Raw genomic sequence first — 24,379 nt, 5'->3', positions numbered from 1 at the left:
CCTCCATCGCCGCTCCACCCCATTGGAGGGCCCTCATCACACCAACATAAACTCCTCACTGTCTGGTCTTCCCTCCTCTTCTTATTCCAACCACTCCTTTCATTTTCCAGAGGAAGAAAATATTTATTTGGATTTGGTTTTGTACCCCTCTCCTCCTCCCTCTCTCTCTCTCTCTCTCTCTCTCTCTCTCTCTCTCTCTCTCTCTCTCTCGGTCTTGCTCTCTTCCCTCCCTCTTGCCACACGTTGGAGCAGGAGTCGTCTTTTCCTCTTATTTTCTGTTTAATTATCCCTATTTTTCTTAACACCACATATATTTCTCCTCGCTCTCCTTTACTTGGCAGAAAAAGGCACAATGCAAACAGCTATTCCCAGGCTAATAAGTGCTTCTTTTTTTTTTTCTTCTCCTCCTTTGCTGGGGTATTGGGAATGTTTAAATTACAGGGTAAGCATACCTATTCATCCCCCTGAATCTCTGGGCTGGATATTCTTGGATGTGGAGCGTGGGTGACCTGCCAGGAGAGAGCGGTTAGAATGAAAGATTAATCTCTGATTTATTGTTTCCAATATGTACATGAACAACGTCGACTTTTATTATAGAAATCCCTCTCCTCGAAAAATATAGGCTCCAGTTACGGCTGACTCGCGATTTCCCTGAGATTATGAGCTTTGTTCAAACAAACGCCTAAACGCTTAAAGAACACAAAAACATCCGAGGTGGAAAGCTCACAAATTTACAGAACCATCAGCTTTTGTCTTACAACAATTTTTCTTCAGTCTATCGCGTTACATTCACTCTTGAGTCAATACAAGCTGATAATTCGAAAAAGGCACCTATCATGTCAAGCCAAAAAACTAAAAGTATTGTAGTTTGTGAAATTCCATTGTAGGCTTGAAATGAGGAGGTAGCCTACGTTTTTTTTCTTGACCAGTGTCTTAATGTTTCACCCTTTTCTCTTCCCTCAGGCAACTTGAATGTGACACTGCAAGTATGGGACATCGGTGGACAAACAATTGGAGGGAAAATGCTGGATAAATACGTCTACGGGGCGCAGGTAGTGTATGAAAATAACTTGATCTCTCTCTCTCTCTCACACACACACACACACACACACACACACACACACACACACACACACACACACACACACACTCTCTCTCTCTCTCTCTCTCTCTCTCTCTCTCTCTCTCTCTCTCTCTCTCTCTCTCTCAATAAACCCAGAGGTGGTCCATCGTTCTTCATGTTAGATTTCTGAAGGTTTTACTGTAACCCATTTACAATGTAATAGTGTTTCTCTATTAGGCTGTGTAATTAATACGCGTTTATGATAATATTAGTGCAACAGGACCCTGAGTAGGCTGCAGCCAAGTTCCAATACTCTAGCTGTATGCGCACTACAGTATGTAAAGAAGGATTGATGAATTCTCTCTCTCTCTCTCTTTCTCTCTCTCTCATCCTGGTTCTCACCTCATTCTCTGTGAGCAAATGAACATAATGTGTTATATAATGAATGTGACAATGAGAGGGCCGTGCTGACATGCAATAAAGCTAGCATAGGAGTGTGTTTGTTTGTGCGTTAGCGGCGCTCCTCTAGGCAACATCCATAAGTGGTTGCTGTTGCTACAGACTACAGATGCCTGTCACCCGCAGGGACCCTCAGAGCTAGGCTCGTTTAAAGAGGAAGCTATAGGTTCTGTCTGTCTGAACAGCCCGGCCTGTATATGATGGAGAGAACAAGACAACCCATCACACACCTGCTTTGTGTGTGTGTGTGTGTGTGTGTGTGTGTGTGTGTCTGTGTGTGTGTGTCTTCACTCCTGCACTAACAAGGTGTTGTATGTCAGTTCCACGTTAGAATACGTTGCTCCGCAGGTTTCTCACCAGTGCTTTATGAAGCTTTCACCACTATTGTTCCCGACACCACAGGCTGTAATCAATCACGGAGGAATTGGTAGCGACACGTTGTCATGGTAACTGATGTGAACTGTCGTCACCGACCTAGTGTGTTGTGACATTGCGTGTCTCCGAAACAGACGCCCCAATACTGAGGGATTCACCCTCCACGTTTCACCGCGCAGAGTGGAGAGATTTACTTTGGCGTTGTTTTTTGTGTGTGTGTGTGTTCTATCCTTTTGAAATAGCAAAAGGCTGTGGACGACAAAAAAAAACGCAGGTTTTTGTACTTAGTTATTCGTCGAGGCGTTTCGCGCCAACTTGTTGCGCTTTTGTATGTAACGTTCTGGGGTTTTGATCGCATTTCGCGTACATATAAGCGCTTGAGCTTTAACGGTCTAGTGGTTCCGACACTGTCTACACTTGCACTGACAACACCTGAGGATTAGATGAAGGAAGGGCGAGTGTACAGTACCTCACAGCCAGCCTTAAACACCACCAGCCTTCCATCTACCAGCCCAGACACCAGACACTGACGCCGAGATAACCCAACCCCACCATTATCCTACCTTGACTGTTTTTGGCTCTGTGGACAAAAGCTCTGCCTGCGGACAGACTGCTCAGACAGGAGGCCTGCTGCGTGTCCTTAGCGCTGGGGATCATGCATCATCTTTAACTCCCGGATCATCATCAGAGAGAGCTTAGGATATGCCATGTTTTTGGGCGTGTGGGTGCGTGTGCGTTTCGTGCGTGTGCGTATGGGCGTTTGTGTGTGTACGGGCGCGTGTGTGAGAGCGAGTGCGTCCGCGTGCCCGTGCGGAGGTGGGTATGATGACCGACTGGCTTCCCATCAGGCACCAGTGCCACCTACTGCTCATTCTGTCACACTCCACCTCTCTGGGATATGTGTAGGTTTGTTTAACGTCAAACGCACACACACACATATCTATATATATATATATATATATATATATATATATATATATATATATCTATATACTGTATATATCCCTCCAAAAGCTGAATAGCGGCTCAGTGTGCACCAGGTTCATCTAGTGTGTAACTTTCTCTTGTCTTCAATTGCAGGGTGTGCTTCTCGTGTACGACATTACAAACTACCAGAGCTTTGAGAACCTGGAGGACTGGTACAGCATGGTGAAGAAGGCCAACGAGGAGTCGGACGTCCAGCCCGTGGTCTCCCTGGTGGGGAACAAGAGTGAGTGTCAGTAACAACGCCACCGTGTTATTTTTTTTGTCAATCTTTTCAAAGCATTTAAAAAAAACTGAAACGGCAAAAGGCCTAGACTAAAAAAACACACACACACACACAGACGCACACACACACACACACACACACACACACACACACACACATACACACACACACACACACACAGACACATAGACAGACACACACACACACACACACACACACGGACAGACACACACACACACACACACACGGACAGACACACACACACACACATAGACACACACACACACACACACACACACACACACACACACACACGGACAGACACACACACACACACACACACACACACACACACACACACACACAAACTCTCATGCGTGGTGAAATCGAGTGTGCAGCAGAGACATCCTGTATGAACCCATGTTCAGAGAGCTGTGAAGAGAAGGGCATTTTCCTCTCAGTGAAGATGCCTTCTTTGTGCCGTTACAATTTTATTCACTCTTTTATGTACTCCGCACAGCCTCACTGCCGTTCGCAGTGTAACCGTATTATTTAAAGAACATTGAGGCGATTTTTGTCTGATTTTATATATATATATAATTTTTATATATATATATTTTCTTTACCTCTCTTGGGCTTTTTGATTATTTGTACCCTCTTATGCCTTTGTGCTCCCACTCTGTCTGTCTGTGTGTGTGTGTGTAGGAGTGTGTCTGTGTGTGTTTGTGTGTGTGTGTGTGTGTGTGTGTGTGTGTGTGTAGGAGTGTGCTGGATGTGTGTGTGTGTGTAGGAGTGTGCTGGATGATAACAGATATGTATGTTAGGGCTCAGGGAGAATGGATGTATGTGATAAGATAACTGATGGAGCGCGGCGGCCGTGGTCTCCTGGGCGATGTGAACGGCGATGTGTGCGTGACTCTCTGTGATTTAACACCCTGCTGCAGTGGCTGCTGGGCACTTCTTATCTGTACCACCCCCCCCCTGCCCCACCCGTCAATCCTAGTACCCCTCAAGCCCCCTGCCCCCCCCCCCCCACCCAGCCCCAGCCACGGCCGTGACTCTGAGTGAGGAGAGGAGCTGGATGATAACCAGACAACCTCCTCCTACCTCCCAGCCCCTGCGCCCCCCGCCCCCCGCCCCCGCCCTACCTCCGCCTATCCGCCCATGTTAGAAAAAAAAAAAAAAAGACTAATAATGATGACTCTTTTTAAACATCCCTCTGACAGATGTGGAGACGAGGCTGCCGCCGTGTTATTATAAAGTAAGCGTCCGTGTGTGTAATGATGGCAGTCGCCCACCCCCACCCCCTTCTACTCCATCCACAGCCCCCCCCCCCCCCCCAATGATGAACGGTCCACAGAGTGGTGTCTACACAGGAAGCTCTCTCTAATGTTACTCAACGGGGGCCGTAGGTCACAGCTTAATTCGCCTGTCTAACATGGGATTCTCTCGTCTTTGCATTCGATGCATCTCTTAATGCCCAGGGCCTAACGGCGGGCGCCTCCGTATTTAGGCTACATTTTGTGTGTGTGTGTGTGTGTCCGTGTATGTGTGCGTGTGTGTGTGCGTGTCCGTGTGTGTGTGTCCGTGTGTGTGTGCGTGTGTGTGTGCGTGTGTGTGTGTGTGTCTCTCTCTCTGTGTGTGTGTGTGTATATATATATACTGTAATATGGATTTAAGCAGTCTATACCCCCACTGCCAGAGACCCCCCCCCCTCACTCCGTCTGTCTCCACCTAATGGCTATATTGCTGAGAACGTGTGTTTTTTTTATTTTTTGCTCCTACAGTCTGAAAAAAACTGAAAAGAAAAAGAAAATCCCACACAGATTGCCCTACCAGGAGCAATCAATTACCTTGCGAGACTTTATGAATCCCTGAACCCTCTCACGGACTCCGCTTTTTTCAGGGGGCATGAAGAGAGAGTTAGTCTTGCTATCTTGTGGGAATTGCCCACACAGACATTTCTGTTTTGGTTTCTCTCTTTTTCCCCTCCCTCCCTCTCCCTCTCTCGCTCTTTTGCTGAGGAGCCTCTAACACGTTTATGTATCGTAGCTCTCTGTTTCGGCCGAGTGGCCCGGGAGGGCGGCACTCGTTTACAGTGAGTCCGACCCCCCCCCCCAAAAAATGGACAGCATTCTTGGTGAGCGGTGTTTGAGATTGTTTTTTTGTAGGTTTCCCATGAAGTTTGAGTGAGGGGAAGCAACCCTCAGACCATGTTTATGACAACTGAAATAGAACGACAGACTAGATCTAGGAGCTTACAAAAACAATATCTGCTCTCGATATGGATTTAGGTCCCTTAGGGAGCGTGTCTTCTGAGAGATCCTTTCTCTCGTTGCAACGCTCCGGTTTTTTTGTGTTGTTTCTCTATGAATTTGACTTAGCGCATGTTCTTATTTCTGAAGTGTAGCTACCTAACTCACCACTTCAGCAGATTTTTAGCAAACCTTTCAAAACTAAACTGACCCATATACGGTATACACTGATCACGCCAAAACCTAATTAAGACCTGTACTCTAGACTTTATATTGAGCCTAATAGAATTTATAGACTAGTCAGATTTTGTTATTTGGGGTGCTATCTTCATTCCTGTTCTCTCTTTACGGTGGTCTTGCTGCCCTGCTCGGCCACGCCGAGGCGGGGGAACAGCCTGGCCATTCTTCTGCCTAGCCTGGCCGTGTCAGGTTAAGTGTGCTTGTTAAGCCCAGCGCTGTGCATACCCTTGCCCTCCACATGCTACCCAGACCCTTGGCTTAAATAATGGCACCACTTGTAACAATTCAGGGAGGAAGCCAATGAAATATTTTATTGAGGACACACGTGTATACACATAACAGAGTTATACACACTCAGTCGTACACACACACACACACACACACACACACACACACACACACACACACACACACACACACACACACACACGGGTAATGGAAGAATGCTAAGCTCTTGGCCTGTCTAAACATACTATAACTGTTTATTACAGCGCAGCCCAGTGTAACACTGTATGGTACACAGAATCCTCTCAGGGAAATGTTGGCTTGATGTGGAGTAGTCTCCCTCGCTAAGATCCTGCTCTCCTTTAACACTGGACAGTATATGTAGCCAAATAACTGTTACCAGAGGTTACCAAAGGATTTATTGTGTGCATTTAGCTTTAGGCTACTACTAGTTGATAGTCATACAGTACAAAATAATTCCTAAACGATTATGACGTGGCTATATAATGGTCATGCAAAGCTATGTTTCGTTGTTATAATGTTGTCCATAAATATTGACAAAAGGACTGAGCAAATAGACTGTATCTCATTCGATGTGACATTTTGCGATCGTCGTAAACCCTAAAACACAGTGTTCAGGCCAAGATCATTACCGGTATCATTTGTAGAATAGATTTAACAAGTGGCATGTTTACGTAGACATTGGAACTGTGTAACCCTCTTTTCATGCCGTTTATCAAGCACATTTATTTTTATTAAGACAGGACCACTGAACCCCTGCCCCCCAACCCCCCATTCCCCCCCCGCCCCACCCCATCTCCCTCTCTCCTCTCCAGCCCTCTCTCCCTGAGGAACTCCAGGGCATCCATCACGGGCTCCCACAGTCCTTATTTGGGTGACTTAAATGGGTTCAGTTCTCTTAACCCCTCCTCATCACTCATGCCTTTTAGCACAGAGGTTCTGACGCTCTTCAGTCCAGCAGATCCACACCGGCTCGCCATGGGAAATGTTCCCCCGACTGGCTGGAAGATAGATAAGGTTGTTGCACAGAGAGAGTTTATTGCCCACACACACACACACACACACACACACACACACACACACACACACACACAGCACACACACACACACACACACACACACACACAGCACATACACACACACGCACGCACACACTCTCACTATCGTTCACAAGTTTGAACGAACACATTCACTTTCGCTGCCTTTTACAGTCATGTATTTTAATTGGCTCTGTGTCACTGTTGTGTCAAACAACATGCGTGACATGCGAGTACCTCCTGACCTGCCCACGTACCACATGTGTCACACTCCTCTTCCTTGTCCAGCCCAGTCGGCTGTGCAGAAGCTAAAGCGTGTATTCGCCAGACCCCTCGGTTCTCTTATAGCTGGCCTCCGCCACCAACATTGTCCATGTTGTTTGCCCTCTTGGCAAGGCCCAGGGTGGGGTTTGAAGCCCCCCCCGACCCCCTCTCGTCTCTCCCCTCCCCCCCCCCCCCCCTCGTCTCTCCCCCCCCCCCCCCCCCCCCCCTGCCCCTGTAAAGCTGCCACGGGTCCTGTCTGTTCAGTGTAGGCCTGCACATTTGTTAATAGAGAGATGCTCAGAAGCCCAGGAGCCCGGAGGAGCTCAATGCGCTTCTGTTTTTGGTTTAGCTCAGAAATGTTTTTCCTGGCTCAGCCCACTCATACTTAGGTCCTCTTACAACAAACTAAAAGGTCCTAATTGCCCCCAAGGGGACGGTTTAGCCACAATAGACGTGGTGGAACAAAAGCCCAATGCCCTCCCCCCCCTCGCCCCCCCCCCCCCCCCCCCCCCTTCTCTAGATATAGGGGATGCACACGTCAGCGTGTCTGTGTAGCGCTACGGGGAGGGTGACCGCAGGTTCAACACCGTAAAACATTCTATATACAGTATAGAATCTAGTACGGCACGGTGCATGGTTAAAACATTCTATATACAGTATAGAATCTAGTACGGCACGGTGCATGGTTAAAACATTCTATATACAGTATAGAATCTAGTAAGGGTTAGGGATATGGTTAAAACATTCTATATACAGTATAGAATCTAGTAAGGGTTAGGGTTATGGTTAAAACATTCTATATACAGTATAGAATCTAGTAAGGGTTATGGTTAAAACATTCTATATACAGTATAGAATCTAGTAAGGGTTATGGTTAAAATATTCTATATACAGTATAGAATCTAGTAAGGGTTAGGGTTATGGTTGGCTAAAGATGTGGAATGTTTACAGTATACAGCACGTCCAGCGTTTCCTGTTTTTTCTCTCTCACATTGTATTGAAAGGGAAGCGTGGGTTAAATTCAATGTTTGTTGTATCAGAGTCGTAGCACGACCGCATTGGCTGAAGAGCTGGCCTCTCTGCTGGTCTGAAGAAGACTAGTGTTGTTATTGGATGACCAGGTCACACTGAGTCTATGGGAGGATGAAGGGGATTAGGTAGGTTACACACACACACACACACACTCACACACACACACACACACACACACACACTCACACACTCACACACACTCACACACTCACACACTCACACACTCTCACACTCACACACTCACACACTCACACACTCACACACTCACACACACACATACACTCACACACTCACACACTCACACACTCACACACTCACACACACTCACACACTCACACACTCTCACACACTCACACACTCATCCCTCTGACTCGTGAACCTGCAGTAACATGGAAAGTCCTCATTCATTTTAGCCATCCATAAAGCAAATATTGTTGCACATGCAGTAGATGATCAGTCTTCGGATGCCTTCTTGTGTGGCAAGTCATGGGCAATTTGAGTTGCACAGCGCAGCCCTGCTTAGCCACCTGACCCCAATGCAGCCTGGAACCCTCACCACGGTCACACTGAGTCTTATTCCTGTTAGTTTCTCCACAACATTGATATGGAGGAATGCCTGGCCTAGGCCTGGCCTAGCCTGGCCTACCCAGCATCGGATACTTCCCTTTTAAATAGCTAGGGTCTTTTGAAATCATGTGATTAGAAAGGTTAGAAAGTTGTGTTTCTGAATGTTATTTGGGACAAAATGTTTCTTTTTTTTTCCCTTTTTTTTTTTTTTAGTATCCTCTACCTTTTATTTTATTTGTTGGGTGATAGTGTTGCACCTCACTTTTTAGCGTTACCTTTTGCTTGTTTCTATGTTTCAATTAACAATGGTCTGAATTTAGGACGAGATTACTTCGTTTTAATTGGTATGTGTAACAGTGTATGATGATCTCATAGGACAGCCATATAATTGTGAATCAGTCTCTGGTAATGTGATGTGCATAATTATTAGGGATGCCCTGATACCGTTTTTTGCCACCGATACCGATCACCGATAATCTATGAGCACTATCGGCCGATATACTGCCGATACCGATCAAATAATATCTTAATACTAATAGGCTAATAAAAAAAATGAAAATTAGTGTAGAAAAGACATTTAACATTTAGAGCATCCGATAAAGCGAGGCCTAAGCCCAAATGTTTTAAGAGCCTTTTAAAAAAAATCTCCACAAACCTTTTGATAGGCTGGCTCTGTAGCTATGATATCACTTATGCTCCATCGTGGACAGCCAGCTGAAGTGTGGGCCATACATCCCAGACTTGGCAATCCTGCGTCTTGCATTGATTTGAGCATGTTTCAGGCATTATCTCTGAGTATGACATGCACACGCGTGGGTCTCTATAGTGGGTTTGTGTTAGCGGACGTTTCTCTGCCTTTTTCTTCTCATTCTCCGCGGTCAGCTTTTCAAACTCGCCATGGTCCGCCACATGATGCAACTTCAAGTGCCTTATTAAACTGGCTGTGTTGAAGGATTTTACCCTAGCTCCACACTGTTATGTTTGTATTTCTATTCTAAACTAGGTGTAGGTTTAAGCCTTCTTTTTATTTACAAAATGCCAAGTTCACGTCGTCGGTTCTGAACCACATTGTGAACTGCACCAACTCAGCCACCGTGGACAAACGGGTCCGGGTCTACCCCAACACGAAGCCATGGATGACTGGGAAGGTCCAAAAACTGCTCAAGGAGAGGGACAACGCCTTCTCAGGGAAGGACACACTGCTTTACAGCACCACCAGGGCTAACCTAAAGCGCGGCATCCGGGAGGCCAAGGCAGACCACAGAGAGAAGATTGAGGAATGCTTCCTGAGCAACGACTCCAGGCGGGTGTGGCAGGGGGTTCAGCACATGACAAACTTCAGAGCCAACAGGCTCACAGCCGCGGAGGACGACCCCCTGCTGGCGGAAAAGCTGAACTCCTTCTACGCCCGGTTCGACGAGGGGCGAACGGAGGTAACCACAACACAAACACCACTCTCTCCAGCTCTCAGCAGCCTCACCCTCACAGAGCATGAAGTGAGACGCGTGCTGAAGGCGGTGGACCCCAGGAAAGCCTCAGGGCCGGATGGCGTCCTGGGACGGGTGCTGAGGGACTGCGCCGACCAGCTGGCCGGGGTTTTCACCAACATCTTCAACCAGTCCCTGTCCCAGGCCACCATCCCACCCTGCCTGAAAACCTCAACTATCATCCCAGTCCCGAAGAAAAGCACGGTGAGCTGCCTAAACGACTACCGCCCGGTGGCACTCACACCAATCATCATGAAGTGCTTCGAGAAACTAGTCCGGGCCCACATAGTCACACGCCTCCCGCCCAACCTGGATCCATACCAGTTCGCCTACAGAGCCCACAGGTCCACAGAGGACGCCATCGCGACGACTCTCCACTCCACTCTATCCCACCTGGAGAGGGGAAACAGCTACGCGAGACTGCTCTTTGTGGACTTCAGCTCTGCCTTCAACACCATCCTTCCAGACAGGCTAGTGACCAAACTACTAGACCTGGGACTATCACACTCTATATGTGCATGGATCAAGGACTTCCTGTCTGACCGCCCCCAGAGGGTGCGGGTGGGCTCCCACAGCCCTCAGACTCAGCACTGGGTCCCCCCAGGGCTGCGTGCTAAGCCCCATCCTCTACAACCTCTACACCTACGACTTCACCCCCGTCCACCCCAGCAACTCCATCGTAAAGTTTGCAGACGACACCACCGTGGTGGGCTGCATCTCGGGGGGGGACGAGGCGGCGTTCAGGGATGAGGTGGAGCAGCTGGGCAAGCTGTGCAAGGTTAACAACCTGCTGCTGAACCAGTCAAAGACCCAGGAAATCATCGTGGACTTCAGGAGGAAAAAATCTGAGGTCCAGCCCCTGCTCGTCGATGGAGGGAGCGTGGAGAGAGTCTCAACCCTCCGATTCCTGGGGGTGCACATACAGGATGACCTGTCCTGGAAGATCAACACAGCAGCCATCATCAAGAAGGCACAACAGCGGCTCTACTTCCTGAGAGTCCTCAGGAAAGACCACATCGGACAGGAGATGCTGGTGACCTTCTACCGCTGCGCAGTGGAGAGCATCCTCACCTACTGCATCTGCGTGTGGTTCTCCAGCTGCACAGCCGCAGAGAGGAATGCGCTACAGAGAGTCGTGAGATCGGCCCAGAAGATCACCGGCGCCCCCCTCCCCTCTCTGGAAGAGCTGTACAACACACGCTGCCTCAGGAAGGCCTCCAAGATCTCCAGAGACCCATCCCACCCTGGGTACGAACACTTTGCTCGGCTGCCCTCGGACAGGCGGTTCAGGACCATGTTCGCAAGGACAAACAGACTGAAGCTCAGCTTCTACCCCAGGGCCATTCAGGCCCTGAACACAGCAAAGACCTAGGTTCTAGGCCCTGGACAATCTAGACCAGCGGTTCCCAACCTTTTAGGACTCACGGCCCACTTTACAGATATGTCCAGTATTCGCGGCCCACCACTTTTTTTCCGCGTGCACGTGCATGAAACGCGCACGAGCGCTCAAAACAATGACGTAATTTGACCAAAAACTAGAGGGAGCGTGGCAAAAAAAAAATAAATAAATAGCGGTTAAACCATTAAAGCCGAGCGGCGATGTTTTATATAGCAGGTGATCAAATACCAAGATCGTAAATGTTGTATGTGTTCAATATTTACGACCAAACATCCTTATGTGTGTGGGCAACTCCCGATTCCCGACTAGGGTTGCCAGATGGGCTCAGGTTTTTTTGGTGGAATTAGCGCTTTTAGACTGTGGTTAGGGTGGAAAATGTCGATCCCATCTGGCAACCCTGTTCGCGAGTCCGGGATGGAATGTAGCCAATCAAGAAGCGAGCTGACTTCTTCTTTTCGGATGGAAATATCGGCGCACACCACACACAATACGATCAAGGCTGTTCAATCCAAGATTTTTTATCTTTTTAAAATTAAAACGTTTTTGTAACAAAAAAAACGTCAATAAAAAAAAATGTTGGCCCATGATTTGGCGGCCCACTTGCTGTACTCTCGCGGACCACCAGTGGGCCGCGGCCCACAGGTTGGGAACCGCTGATCTAGACAATTTGATGGCAGCTACGAGATTGAAATCAAGTGCAACACTGAAACACAACTGTGAACATTTCAAACCTGCAAACTGCGACACTTTAAATGAATGTGCAATAACACTATGTGCAATATGACAACCCTCGGGTACATAAGGTTCAGAGATAGGAAATGTTAGAATAGGTATAGCATAGCATAGAGTACAGCACAGTGTTTTATTTGTATAGTATAGTATAGTGGATAGTGTACATAGCCTTTATTTGTGTAAACCAGCTCTTTTCCCTTCTTGTTTTTAGTTTTTTTTTTTTTTCCTAGCACCAGGGGAGCCCCCCCTCCCAAATTTCGTTGTTTGGTACCTGTACTATATCAATGACAATAAAGACCATTCATTCATTCATTCATTCAACTTGCCGGCTAGGCTACACACACAGGTAACATTCTTCTAAGCATCCTGGGAACTGGAGTCCTAATGTTAGGGTTAGGGTTAATGTTATAAACACATAACACCGACATATTTTACTTTAACAAGCATGCAAGAGTGGCTCGTTTAGGTTAATGAGCACGCGAGGCAATGAATTGGCTCACGTTGTTTGCGTTATCGATCGGTTGTCGTGATCGGCCACTAGAAAGCATTATCGGATTTCCCCGATCACATATTTTTTTACTCATTATCGTCCGATTCCGATTGCTAGCAGATCGATCTAATAATTCCCCTAACACGTCCCTAATAATGATGTCGACTCCTGGTGCTCTCTGTATGATTATTATGGTTCACAGTCACACTCATGGCTCATAGCTCTGTGTATTACAGCTCGGCCATAAAAGTCCACTTAGTTTAACTGCGACAGGAGAGCTCAGAGGACACGGCCAGTGAAACCCCGGCCAGCGTCTTGTGCGGTCGGCTCAGAACTGGGCCTTTTGTTCACTTTCACTGGTCCTGGGAGCCCGTTAACCCAGTCGGCGAGGCCCGCGGGCCCCGTGTTTTACTGTGAGCATTGACAGCCTCGCAACTCCCGGCCCCCACCCCCCAACGGCCGGCTACTGCTGGACCTACTCACCGGTCTACACCCACCCCGAACGGGGTCTACACCCTACCACTGGACCTACTCACCTGTCTACACCCTACCACTGGACCTACTCACCTGTCTACACCCTATCACTGGACCTACTCGGTCCACACCTGTACACGGGGGAGGAAGAACTTGCTCAATGTTGTTTTACAGGTGACTAGGGTATCTGATTATGTTTTCGTGTGTGTGTGTGTGTGTGTGCGTGCGCGCATGTGCACATGTGTGTGCAGGGTGTGTGCGTGTGCGTGTGCGTGTGTGTGTGTGTTTGTGTCTGCATGTGTGTCCGTGAAGAACGGTCGGGTGACAAGATGAGCTGTGATCAATGAGCTGTCGACAGAACACTTCTGACCTGGAGGAAAGCTGGTCCCCTGGCGGTGCTGGCCCGCTTCAGGCCACCGGGGCAGGGGCACTGGAGCACAAAGAGCGCTCTGTCTCTGTCAGGAGTCAGGACGCCCCCCCCCCCCCCCCCCCCCCCCCCATAGGCCTCTAACACAGGCCTCTAACACAAGCGTCTAACACAGGCCTCCCTCACCCTGACATCAGGCTGACTCACCTCATCCTCCTACACAGTCTATTCTCTAAGATACAGAAAATAATAATAGTCACAAATACACTCGCCCCCTGTGTTTTACTGTTCGTCTTAGAAATTAATTTAGTCAATTTAGTAAAGGTCATCCAGGTAATTTAAACAGAGTATACGATTTGGGTAGCAATATGTTATAGCCTACTTAAAAAACATGTTTTTACAGAAATACTGTATGTCCTTAATTGAGAAAATATTGAACACATTTACTTTCAACAGTACTTCTCTAATACTAACAGTTTTAATATCAAATCTAGCAGTTTTCTCCAACCTGCTAAAAATAAACCCAGTGCATGCTGTGCTGTGTAAACAATCCATAGACTGTTTAAGGCTAATAAAACGCACAAGAGTAGCATTTAAGGTTTCCAAACCCTGGCTACTGCATGTTCTAAATGACTGCATGGTGTTCTAGAGGCAAGACTGACTTTGACGTTTTAACGCTTCTCTCTACTCTAAAGATTAAAAATGTAGAATGAATCGCCGCTCAGCCTCTGGCGAAGAAGATAAAGCAATAACAGCCAAACAGCATGTGTACCGTCCTGCTTTGAATTCTGTCAAATATGTCCTGACGTTTATTATACGCTCATGTTGTTCTTCGTGCAAACGTCAAAGCAGCAAAGCTCTTAACACTTCGTATCGCCGAGCTTTTATGAGCTGTGCTCATGTCACGTAAACCAGTTGGGTACTAATGGGTTAAAACTTACTGCATGATTTCACCTTACCATTTAATTTTATTGGCCACTTCGTGCAGAAAAAAGGTCAGTCAATGACCAAACAGATTAAAGCTCACAGTGAGAATATTCAATTATACGCTTATGAGTTTTGTGAGATTCTATACGTTTTTCCTCATGTCCTTTTAATAGTAATTTTAACAGTAAATAAAATGTCACTTGCAATTATACTGGGTTCTATATCATATATTGGGAGAGAGAGGAAAACAGGAAAGAAAGGCATGAGAATGATGTCATTCACCATGTCCATAAGAGGCTTTAATCTAATGGGTTTGGCTGTTTTCTAGGATGCTAATCCCTAGTATCTTATCTTGGCTTTATCCACGACATTGTTCAGCATCCGGCAGTAGTCCATGTTAGGTTCCATGGGCCTGCAGTAGAGACATTATAGACATTAGCCCACATTAATGCGCTGCCCATCTGCCAAAATGGCTCTGGTGGTGGTCCATCTTCTACACAAACAAAGGGAATAGTAAAAAAAAAAAAAAAAAAGTACAAGTAAAGCTGTATATCAGGCCCCTGTCTCCCATCATAGAATAGTGGACCATCAGTCATTATAACGCAGCAGGTGTGGAGGGAGAACATTAACAGTAGGTTTGGAAACAGAGAAGTATCATATCGGACCATTGTAAGCATCTGAAATGTTTACCTACTGTAGGTAACAGAAAGGTTGTTTTAACCGCCAACCTGGTTGATTTTGGTTAGATTCGAAAGTTATAAAAAAATCCAGTTTGTCAATTTGTGCTTTAGGGTTATATGTGACCCCCCCAAGGAAGGGTCTGCCAGGCACAGTGAGGTAATTTTGGAAGTGAGAGGTGTTCCCTCAGGTTGTTAAACCCCTGGCTGCAACTTTCACTAGAGGGGTATGACCCCCAAGCCGCCCACTCCAGGAGGCCCCCCATCCTCTCCCCAATGCTCTAACAGTTGTTTGGTTTAAATGAGGCTGGTGGCCGATGAACAGTGTTGTGTCAAGTTTATCCCCTGGCAGTTTCTCGCTCCATTAAATGTTCCACTCGGGCCCCAGCAGCAGCAGTCAGCTCAGTGTGCCAGTGTAACAGGGCCCCGGACCATCACTGTGACGCCAGGGACCACACAGCACTGCGCTCCTCACTGTCTCCTGGACCGGGTCCTGACGCACCTCTGTGGCATGAGTCTGGAGTACTTCCTTGATTGACCCAATTGTATACAATGCGAGTACTTTAAACACTGTTGCCCCAAATCTGATTCCTTTGAGGAAATATTACATTTCTTTTAGTCATTTTTTAAATTAAACTGGTCATTTCACTTAGGAAAATAATTGGAACAACATCTTTCCACACTGTTCATTTGTCCTACTCTAACCTTTTATTAGAATATTCGTTTTGTAATACGGTGCTGTATGACAAATAGGGTATACCAGTGATTTACTCACAAGGATTTCTGTCTCCCAACTGTTGTGTTCTGAAACGCACCACAATGACATACAGACTGTTAAAGTAAACACTGGCGGTGACTGGGGTGAGGGAGAGCCATCGGTCTTGACGAGTGATGGTCCACTCTGCTATCTCTATGTGCTCGGAGGCCTAAACAGTTTAGTTTTGTTTGCAGTGACTTCCTGGGGGTAGTTAACCTGATGTACAGTTTGTCAGAAACGGAGGGAAACCAGATCGTCGGTTGAAGATTGTTTCAACCTGATAAGTGGAAATGGCTACATTAAGAAGGTGGAAAAAAACAAAAAACGAAACACAAAAAATGTAGGATTAGTGCTTTCGTGCGGTCAGTGTCCTCGGACAGGATGACACATGTGGCGAGAATTTGTTTAGGAGAAAAATCAAACTTTTTTTTTTTCGCCTTCCAAATTGTAACAATTTGTACAATGTTTTCTCTTTGTCTGCTCTTTGTCATTGTTAGTCCTTCAGGACTACATTTGACAGACATTACATTTGGGTTGATTGATTATTGCCTGATAGCTTGTCAGGGGTTTCATGCATGTAATGTTGAGGTCGGCTCTACCGCACCATTTATCTCTTATTGTCATGAGATGTACGAAGATTAAAACATATATAATTAATTGACATCCATGTCCAGACGTTCTATTCATCCACATCCTCACATCGCCTTTGTTTTATTTTTGTGTGGGAGAGAATTTCAAGTCCTTCTCGCTCTGTTAGTCTCCGGGTCCGTATTGTTTCTCCTGTGTGGGGGTACGTGATAACTGAACTCTCCTGACGACTGTCAGAGCTAGAGCAGAATAACACATGACTACTCTCCCATGTCTGTGGACGAGCTCAGAACATGTCACTGAGCATGTGAGGTAAGAATGGACCATCTTGCCTGTTGTTTATGACAAATGGAATCTTGTGAAAACTGTTACAACGCTAATGCGGTGGACTACCAACCTCATCAACATTGAGTACTTGCAAATGATCCTTCATGCCTTTGTACCTCTATGAACATTGTTATTGACTGTGGTCTTTTATTGTCCCTGTACTGTATTTGTTTGTTAAGGCAGCACAGATGAACATTACTCCCGTAGTTTTTTTAATTGCTCTTGATCTTCATTTGTCACCCACGTCATCACGTTTCCTCGCAGTGGCCTGCCACTCTCCCTCCACTCCCGAGGCCCTGCCCCGCGTGTGTTAATGTTGGCTAATCTGACCGTGACACATGATTGATAACCTCTCCCAAGTGTTCAGGATCCAAAGGATTAGCACAGTTTACTTCTAGTAGCATGAGGAGTACCTCCGCTCTTAATGACACGAATTAATAACGTGCTGACGCCTATGAGACAGCCATGTTTACTCGTGGGGAGGAAAGACATGGCAACCTGCTTCGGCCGTAGAGTAAATGTTGTGTGTGTGGTGCGTGCGTTGCGTGCGTGCGCGTGTGTAGTAATAGAAAGGTTTTTCGTTCAAATTCACGTGTGATGATGTTTGAGACTCATATGATTTGGACTTATACAGTAGGATATGTTTTTTTCAGCTATATCGTCGACATTCTTAAACAAGATTCAGGAACGAAACTAGTTACAAAAAACATTTCTAAACTTTTTTTTCCCTCTTGATCATTTACATTTTGTCTTTGACACACAGACACAAACCAAGGGAAGGGGGCATGAGAACGGGAGAACGGGGTAAAAAAAAACAAAAAAACACTGACAGCTTGAATGAAGCCTCACACAAAGAGCAACAAGTCGTGGGGGTAGGGCGGGAAGGGGGGGGGGGGGAGAAAGGCAACACCAGTACAGTAGGCCGTGCCTCCTCGCATGCACCAGATACCGGGCGTGGCCGCCTTGGTCACACAAAGACACAAATAAAGAGGAAAGCTATTGCTTTCAGCAGCGGGACCCCCGGGTGTCTTCCCCTAGCGACCCCGGCATGACCCCGGCATTGAGGAACAGGGCTGAAGCAAAGCATGCTGGGTATCACTGCACAGGAGTCGAGTGCACAGAGTAGACGGCGCACAATGGCTAGAAAAGAAGCTGCCCGTCATTGTTGCCTGTTTGCAGTAAATCAACAAGGTGGTGACAGACCCAGTTCTCTGGCACCACGTGTTCACCTTAAAGGCCTGCTTCCAATATTGCATTAAACACTATATGTCACAGAGGTATTCTCTGCGTTAGACACCCATACCCGTGGATAGCCTGCAGTCGTCCTTGGGTCGCCTGTTTTAACTGCCTCCACAGCTGGGCTCCTTTGACTGTCCCGGGTCACGGAGAGGTAAAGGTAAAGGTGCATAGCCGCAGGGTACGACTATTAAGGACCGTGTACTATGCTATGGAATGTCTGTGTGTGACAGTGAGGCGGGAATCTTCCCAGCTGGGAATTGAGCCACAGGGACTTTAAATTGAACCCCCCCCCTTGTCCTTAAATAACAACTAACTAAAACAACTCGACCATACACAAACACACAGGCAGAATTGGAAATGAAGAACCACAACAACAGTTATAGACGACTGCTTATTTATTATCCGTCTAAATGAGACAGGGTCACGTGTATCTAAATCCCTGTGTTAACCGTATCTTTTTCTGTGTTAACCACCACACCAGATATGAGACAGTTCACTGTGTCAGTATGTCTGTCTACGCCGGTATATAACCTTACGTGAAGCCTTTGCCCTGCCCCGTCTGTGTAGTTTGCTGACGCGTTGTTGTCACGTTGTCTCATCCCCCAGTCGACCTGGAGCACATGCGGACGGTGAAACCTGACAAACACCAGCGCTTCTGCCAGGAGAATGGCCTGATCAGCCAGTTGGTGTCAGCCAAGTCTGGAGATTCGGTGAGTCACTTGCTGTTTGTTAGCCACTTAAAATCACGTCAGAAGTGTGGCTCACATACCCATAAAGTTCACTCATGATGACGTGTGGGTGTGTGATATTCTTAAGGATGAAGAAGCCCCCCCCCAAAAAGAAAAAGAAAAAAAGGAAATTATGTTTAATACTTATTCTCCCCATCTCTCTTTTTCTGTGTACTCTCCTCCCCCCCCCCCGGTTGTCTTCCCTCAGGTGTTCCTGTGTTTCCAGAGAGTAGCTGCTGAGATTCTGGGCGTGAAGCTCAACAAAGCAGAGATGGAGCAGTCTCAGGTGAGTCTTGTTTGTTTTACATCAGACACTTTTTTGTTTATTATTACGCTGCAGCCTCTCTACAGCAACCTGTACTGCACCTGTACCAGGTGTGCTCACTCCTCAGGCCGTCACCATGGCGATAGGAAGGGCGGAAGGGCGGAAGGGCAATCGCCCTAGGGAGAGACACAAGAAAACACAAAAACACACACACACACACGACCACACTACGGCCGTAACAGTCACCATCTCCCCCGTGACCTTTCTTCACTGTTAGCCAAAGCGCTAACTGTAGCTCTGAGCAAGGTCAACAAGGAGTGTGTCAGGTCAGGAGTTCACTTCACACTGTAAAAAGAAAAGAAAAAGAAAAGCCGTTGTTATGGCAACACGCCGTGTTATGTCTGACTCCTGCGATGCCCTACCTGCGACTTGACACTGTCCATCTGTACACACGGCCCCGCGTCGAACCACGTTGACACTAGTGTGTGAAGTGAGAGGTCGGAGGTCGGTCGAGGCGGGGTGAGTAGGTTAGGCTGCGTCCTCTGATTTATTGCGTTTTATCTCCTGGCGACGAGGGTCCGGGGGGGGGGGGGGACCTCCGAGCTCGGCCTTCTCGGCCCCTGCTCACCCGCCCAGACCAGGTGGCCCCGCGGTGGGGCGGGCAGCGCCGGGATTACAGGGTTACCTCCTCCCACGCAGGGGCATTAATCCTGGGGGTGATACAGTATGACTGGCTGGAGCCGCGCTGGCTAGCGGCTGGCTGAGGAGGCCGGCAGGGGCTAGGGGGAGGTCACGACCCCTAGAGGGAGGGAAGGGTAGGGGACTAGCCACTGACCTGGGTGGGGAATCACACACACACACACACATACCTCCTACCACCCACCATCTCAGCCTTGTTGCTTTCAACAGACAGGGGCTAATGAAGGTGTCCAACTCTGCTCCTCTCCGTCACCTCCCGTGATAGCTGTCTCAATAAACCCAAGTGCCTTAATCCAGGCCAAACAAGCAGGGCGAGTGGCCTGCTCTGATCCACCAGTCACCAGCCTGCCACAGCGGCCACGGAGGGAGGACTCTAGTCTGTGATGTTTGTAACGCAGTGAGGAACATTCCACTTCCAGTGATATGTGTGTTCTTCTCTTCTCAACGGCACACAGAGACGGAAGGGAGAGGTTCAGGGTGAAGGTGCTCAGATAGGTGCTACACTGGGGATTGAGACACAAAGGAAAAAGAGACCGTCTTCTAGTTTGTTCTACCTTGTTGCTCTGCAATGTTAGTGATGTCAAGGGATGCAGTTGTGATCTGTAGTAGCGTGTATGGGTTGGGTTGGGGGGGGGGGGGGGGGGTCGGGGGTGTGTGTGTGTTGGAGCAGGTCAGGGCTCAGGGTCTTGCTGGGGGGGCTAGAGGAGACTCATTATTAGTTGTCAGGTTTAGAGAGCGGTACATGGGGGTCGCGACCCCTAAGCAGATCTTATCGGCCTGGGAGCCCACTTCATCATGGTCCCCTGTCTGAGAGAGCACATACTGAGAGCGCTGACGACTCTGAGACCCCGACACCCGGCATGGGCAGCTCGTTAATCACACAGCCAACCAGGGGCCTGCCTTTCAACCATGTGGTATGGGTTGGACTCTGTGCCGCCCGGCTCCTTGTCCCAGTTCAGGTCTGCTGTCTCTATACTGCACGGCCCGGTTGTCTCAGTTGGGTTTTGCTTACAGGGTTAGATTAACAGTAAGCCCTGTGCCACTGACTCACAGGGACATCTCCATGGAAATGTCCTCATTGTAAGAAAAAAACAAAAGATGCTTCCGCATTTAGCATCGTTTGTGTTGTTGGACTCTTTGAGATGGGGTTGATTGAAGCTATAGGTGGCATGGTGAAATAGGTCACAGACAGTACTGTATGTATTTTGGTTGCAGCAATTTCTGTTTCTTAAAAAAAAAAATATATATATATATATTTTAATCATCAAACCAGTACGTGTCATTTGTTTTCTCTGTCATTCCTCTCGCTGTCGAGACCGTGACCCCCGTCTTCACATCTACCCATCTTCCATTCTTTTCTTTTTTTTATTGTCAATGGTCATTGGTTACAACAATCGTCATTACATTCAACATATCACAATCAACTCAGTTCCTATGACCAAAGTCTTTTTTCCCTTTTTTATATTAAGTAAAAAGAAAAAAAGAAAAAAGAAAAGAAAAAGAAATAGAGAGTGAACTTGGGGAGCTTTCATCTTTACATATGACATAGATTAGAATAGAAAATGATTCAAGGAAAAATAAACAAAATGACATCACCCTCTCCTGTTCTTTTAACCCATCTTCCATTCTAACCAACTGTACCTCTGTTTCTCCCTGTCTGTGTTTTTGTTGACCTCCCTGTCCACGTCTCCTTCTCACGCCTCACCTCCTCCTCCTCCTATATCTACACTGCTTTGTCTTCTCTGTCTCCCTCCATCTCTCCCCTCCTTTTCTTTCCCCCTCTTCTCCTGTCTCCCCATCCCTCCATCCCTCCATCTCTCCATGGCTCTGGTGTGTTGTCTTGTGTTCAGAGGATTGTGAAAGCTGAGCTGGTGGACTACCCTCAGGATGAAGGCCCCATCAGAGACGAGCCCAATCAGAGCAAAATCTGTTCTGTTCAATAGTCACAGTATGTCTACGGTACTTGGTCACATGTAGATATGCTTTTGGGTTATATATCCCAAATATATCCCAAAATATAAATATATATCCCATATATAATATACCCTATTTGTGTATGGTGTAGTAGAAACAGTTATTAGTTGTGTCTTTTAAAAGTACACTAGTTGTAGTGGTAATGGTAGTGGTAGTGGTAGTTATTGTGGTTGTAGCACTTGAGTTGTGGTGATTTATGAATGAATGAATGAATGAATGAATGAATGAATGAATGAATGAATGAATGAATGAATGAATGAATGGTCTTTATTGTCATTGCTATAGTACAGGTACCAAACAACGAAATAGGTGGCTAGTATTGAAATCCGTGGGTGGTAATTTGGTTCAGGCTAGTCCTATTTTTCCTATCAAATTACGTCAACATTGTCTTTTAAGGAATTTAGACAATTGTAGTCGGTAGTCCATGGATGGGGACTTGGGTGAACTGACTTCTTCTGTCAGTTTGACCTCAGTTTGACCTGTGTTTGGAAGCTCCTGATTGGCTTAGAGCTGAACGCATCTGTGAAAAAAGAGAGAAGAGCAAGTCTGTCTTCCTTTCTAAAGCACGTTTATATATTTACTTGTACAGTAAACATACAGTATACTTTGCATACTCATAATACTACTGCTCTCTGTTTGTGTGTCTCTCTGTATGTGTTTGTCTGCAGCGCGTGGTAAAGGCAGACATAGTGAACTACAGCCAGGAGCCTGTGGCCAGGACAGTCAACCCCCCACGCAGCTCCATGTGTGTGCTGCAGTGACCCCCTCACCTCGTCTCCTTCTCCCTGTACCCCTCCCTCCCCAACCCCTCCGCCACCTCCTCCCCCGACGGATGAGAAGCACAGCCAGAGGTTCCACAAACTAACTACAGCAGTGAGGGTCTCTGACCAGCAGGCTGCCCATACACACTGGCTCATAGCCAGAGCCTGCCCCTCTCTCTACTGTACACTCAACACACACACACACACACACACATACACACACACACACACACACACACACGCACACACGCACACATTTTCTCAATGCACAAGTCATCAGTAAAGCTGTTGAGACTTACTATCAGTATTGCTTTTTGGGGTTTTCAGGGTCATTGGACCAAATACTGCAAAGTAAAGATTTGTATGTGTTCTCTCTTGTATACAGTATGTGTGTATATTTACCAGAATGACGGGGAACAGCATTGACCCTACAGTATGCCAGACTTACAAATCCATCTATATTTCTATGAATGATTCCTTTGGGTGATAAATCAACTTTAGCTACAACTTTATTTTAACACTAACTGTGCTGAAAGCATATGGGACATCCTCCATGTTTCACACTATTTATTATGCATTTATCTTTTTCTACCGTCCTTCTTGTCATCAATTAGTTGAGGGACCATTTGATTGTATGTAGCAGCTATAAAGTTGATTTCTCTCACAGGGAAAGTCGCTGTTTCAAAGTTTATTTTCGATGACATTGTTTGTTTTCCCTCTCTTATTGCACACCGGCCACACAAGTGGGAGTTGTGGTGTGTGTGTGTGTGTGTGTGTGTGTGTGTGTGTGTGTGTGTATGTGTAGGGGGGGCATGTATCGGGGGCATGATGTAGGGCCAGAGACATTCATCCTTAATGATTGGTCTAGTAATTGGTCTAGATGTGCTGAATGTGAAATCAAGCGCTGGCTTAAAAGTCTGCCAAAGGATCTGTCAGCACCATACAGTATAGTATGGCTTCTGTTTTCATGATGCTCCCAAGTTTTGTACTTGTTAAAGAAGGGAGTAGATGCTTAGGATTCGGAACATAGCTGCCAACTAGCAGCTTGCTCTGAATCTTAATGGTTCAGCATGTAGTGTTGCCTGTTGCTGTCCCCGATGGCCATACTGAAAATTGGAAAATGTGCATATGCTATGTTTCTAAACATTTGCATATCCTTGTAAACAAACCAAACGTGAAATAGGCACAGTCATCATGTGATCTCATTCCTTGATGTCTACCGATACATCACAGCCATTTAGCACTGTTTTAAAATACATACTGGACCTTTTAAGTCCTAAACAGTTCTGTGATTTCCATGGCATAGTGTTATATTATATTATACGATTTTCCATTCCTTTCAAGTAGTTGAATTATTTCTGTTAAGATGTTGATAACAAAATAACTGTGATCCTGACTTTCTCACATTCATTTGTATCTGTACATTAGCTAAAGTGACCCAACCCCCAAATCATGTCCACATTTTCCTGACTTTTGTTGCTGAGCTAATGGTATCTCTTATCTCATAGCCATCCCAGTTTCATACAGCTTTATTTCTGTATCAATACTCAAGAATAACATGTTATTCTGGGTAAATATATTTGCCAGAAGATACTGCTGTTGCTATTTTCAACCTTGGTAAAGATAGACAATGGATAGATACAATTAAAGGATGTTGAGTTGAGCAGTCCAAACGGATGACAATTAGGCTAATGTTAGCTGCCCGTTTCTAGCCTTATTCAACTGTCCGTTGTAGAACAG

At 46.7% G+C, this 24,379-nt stretch overlaps 1 protein-coding gene across 2 annotated transcripts in view; it reads left to right on the top strand.

Annotated features, from left to right (window-relative positions):
* Positions 1 to 22,714, top strand: part of rab28 (RAB28, member RAS oncogene family) — a 31,485-nt gene extending 8,771 nt beyond the window's left edge. Inside the window, exons 3-8 of one of the 2 annotated variants that reach the window (XM_080526388.1) lie at positions 964 to 1,052; positions 2,978 to 3,107; positions 18,819 to 18,922; positions 19,149 to 19,226; positions 21,755 to 21,852; positions 22,547 to 22,662. In XM_080526388.1, coding sequence (XP_080382514.1) covers positions 964 to 1,052; positions 2,978 to 3,107; positions 18,819 to 18,922; positions 19,149 to 19,226; positions 21,755 to 21,847 — 494 coding nt within the window. In that variant the 3' untranslated portion in view covers positions 21,848 to 21,852; positions 22,547 to 22,662. Of the gene's footprint in view, positions 1 to 963; positions 1,053 to 2,977; positions 3,108 to 18,818; positions 18,923 to 19,148; positions 19,227 to 21,754; positions 21,853 to 22,546 lie in introns of both variants that reach the window. The other variant, XM_080526387.1, reaches the window with a different exon arrangement.
* The last annotated feature ends 1,665 nt before the right edge of the window (positions 22,715 to 24,379 follow it).

This window comes from Nansenia antarctica (assembly GCF_963989245.1).
Source record: "Nansenia antarctica genome assembly, chromosome: 3".
Taxonomy (NCBI): Eukaryota; Metazoa; Chordata; class Actinopteri; order Argentiniformes; family Microstomatidae; genus Nansenia; species Nansenia antarctica.
Note: the sequence above shows the minus strand (reverse complement) of the source record. Positions and strands in the feature narration are given on the sequence as shown.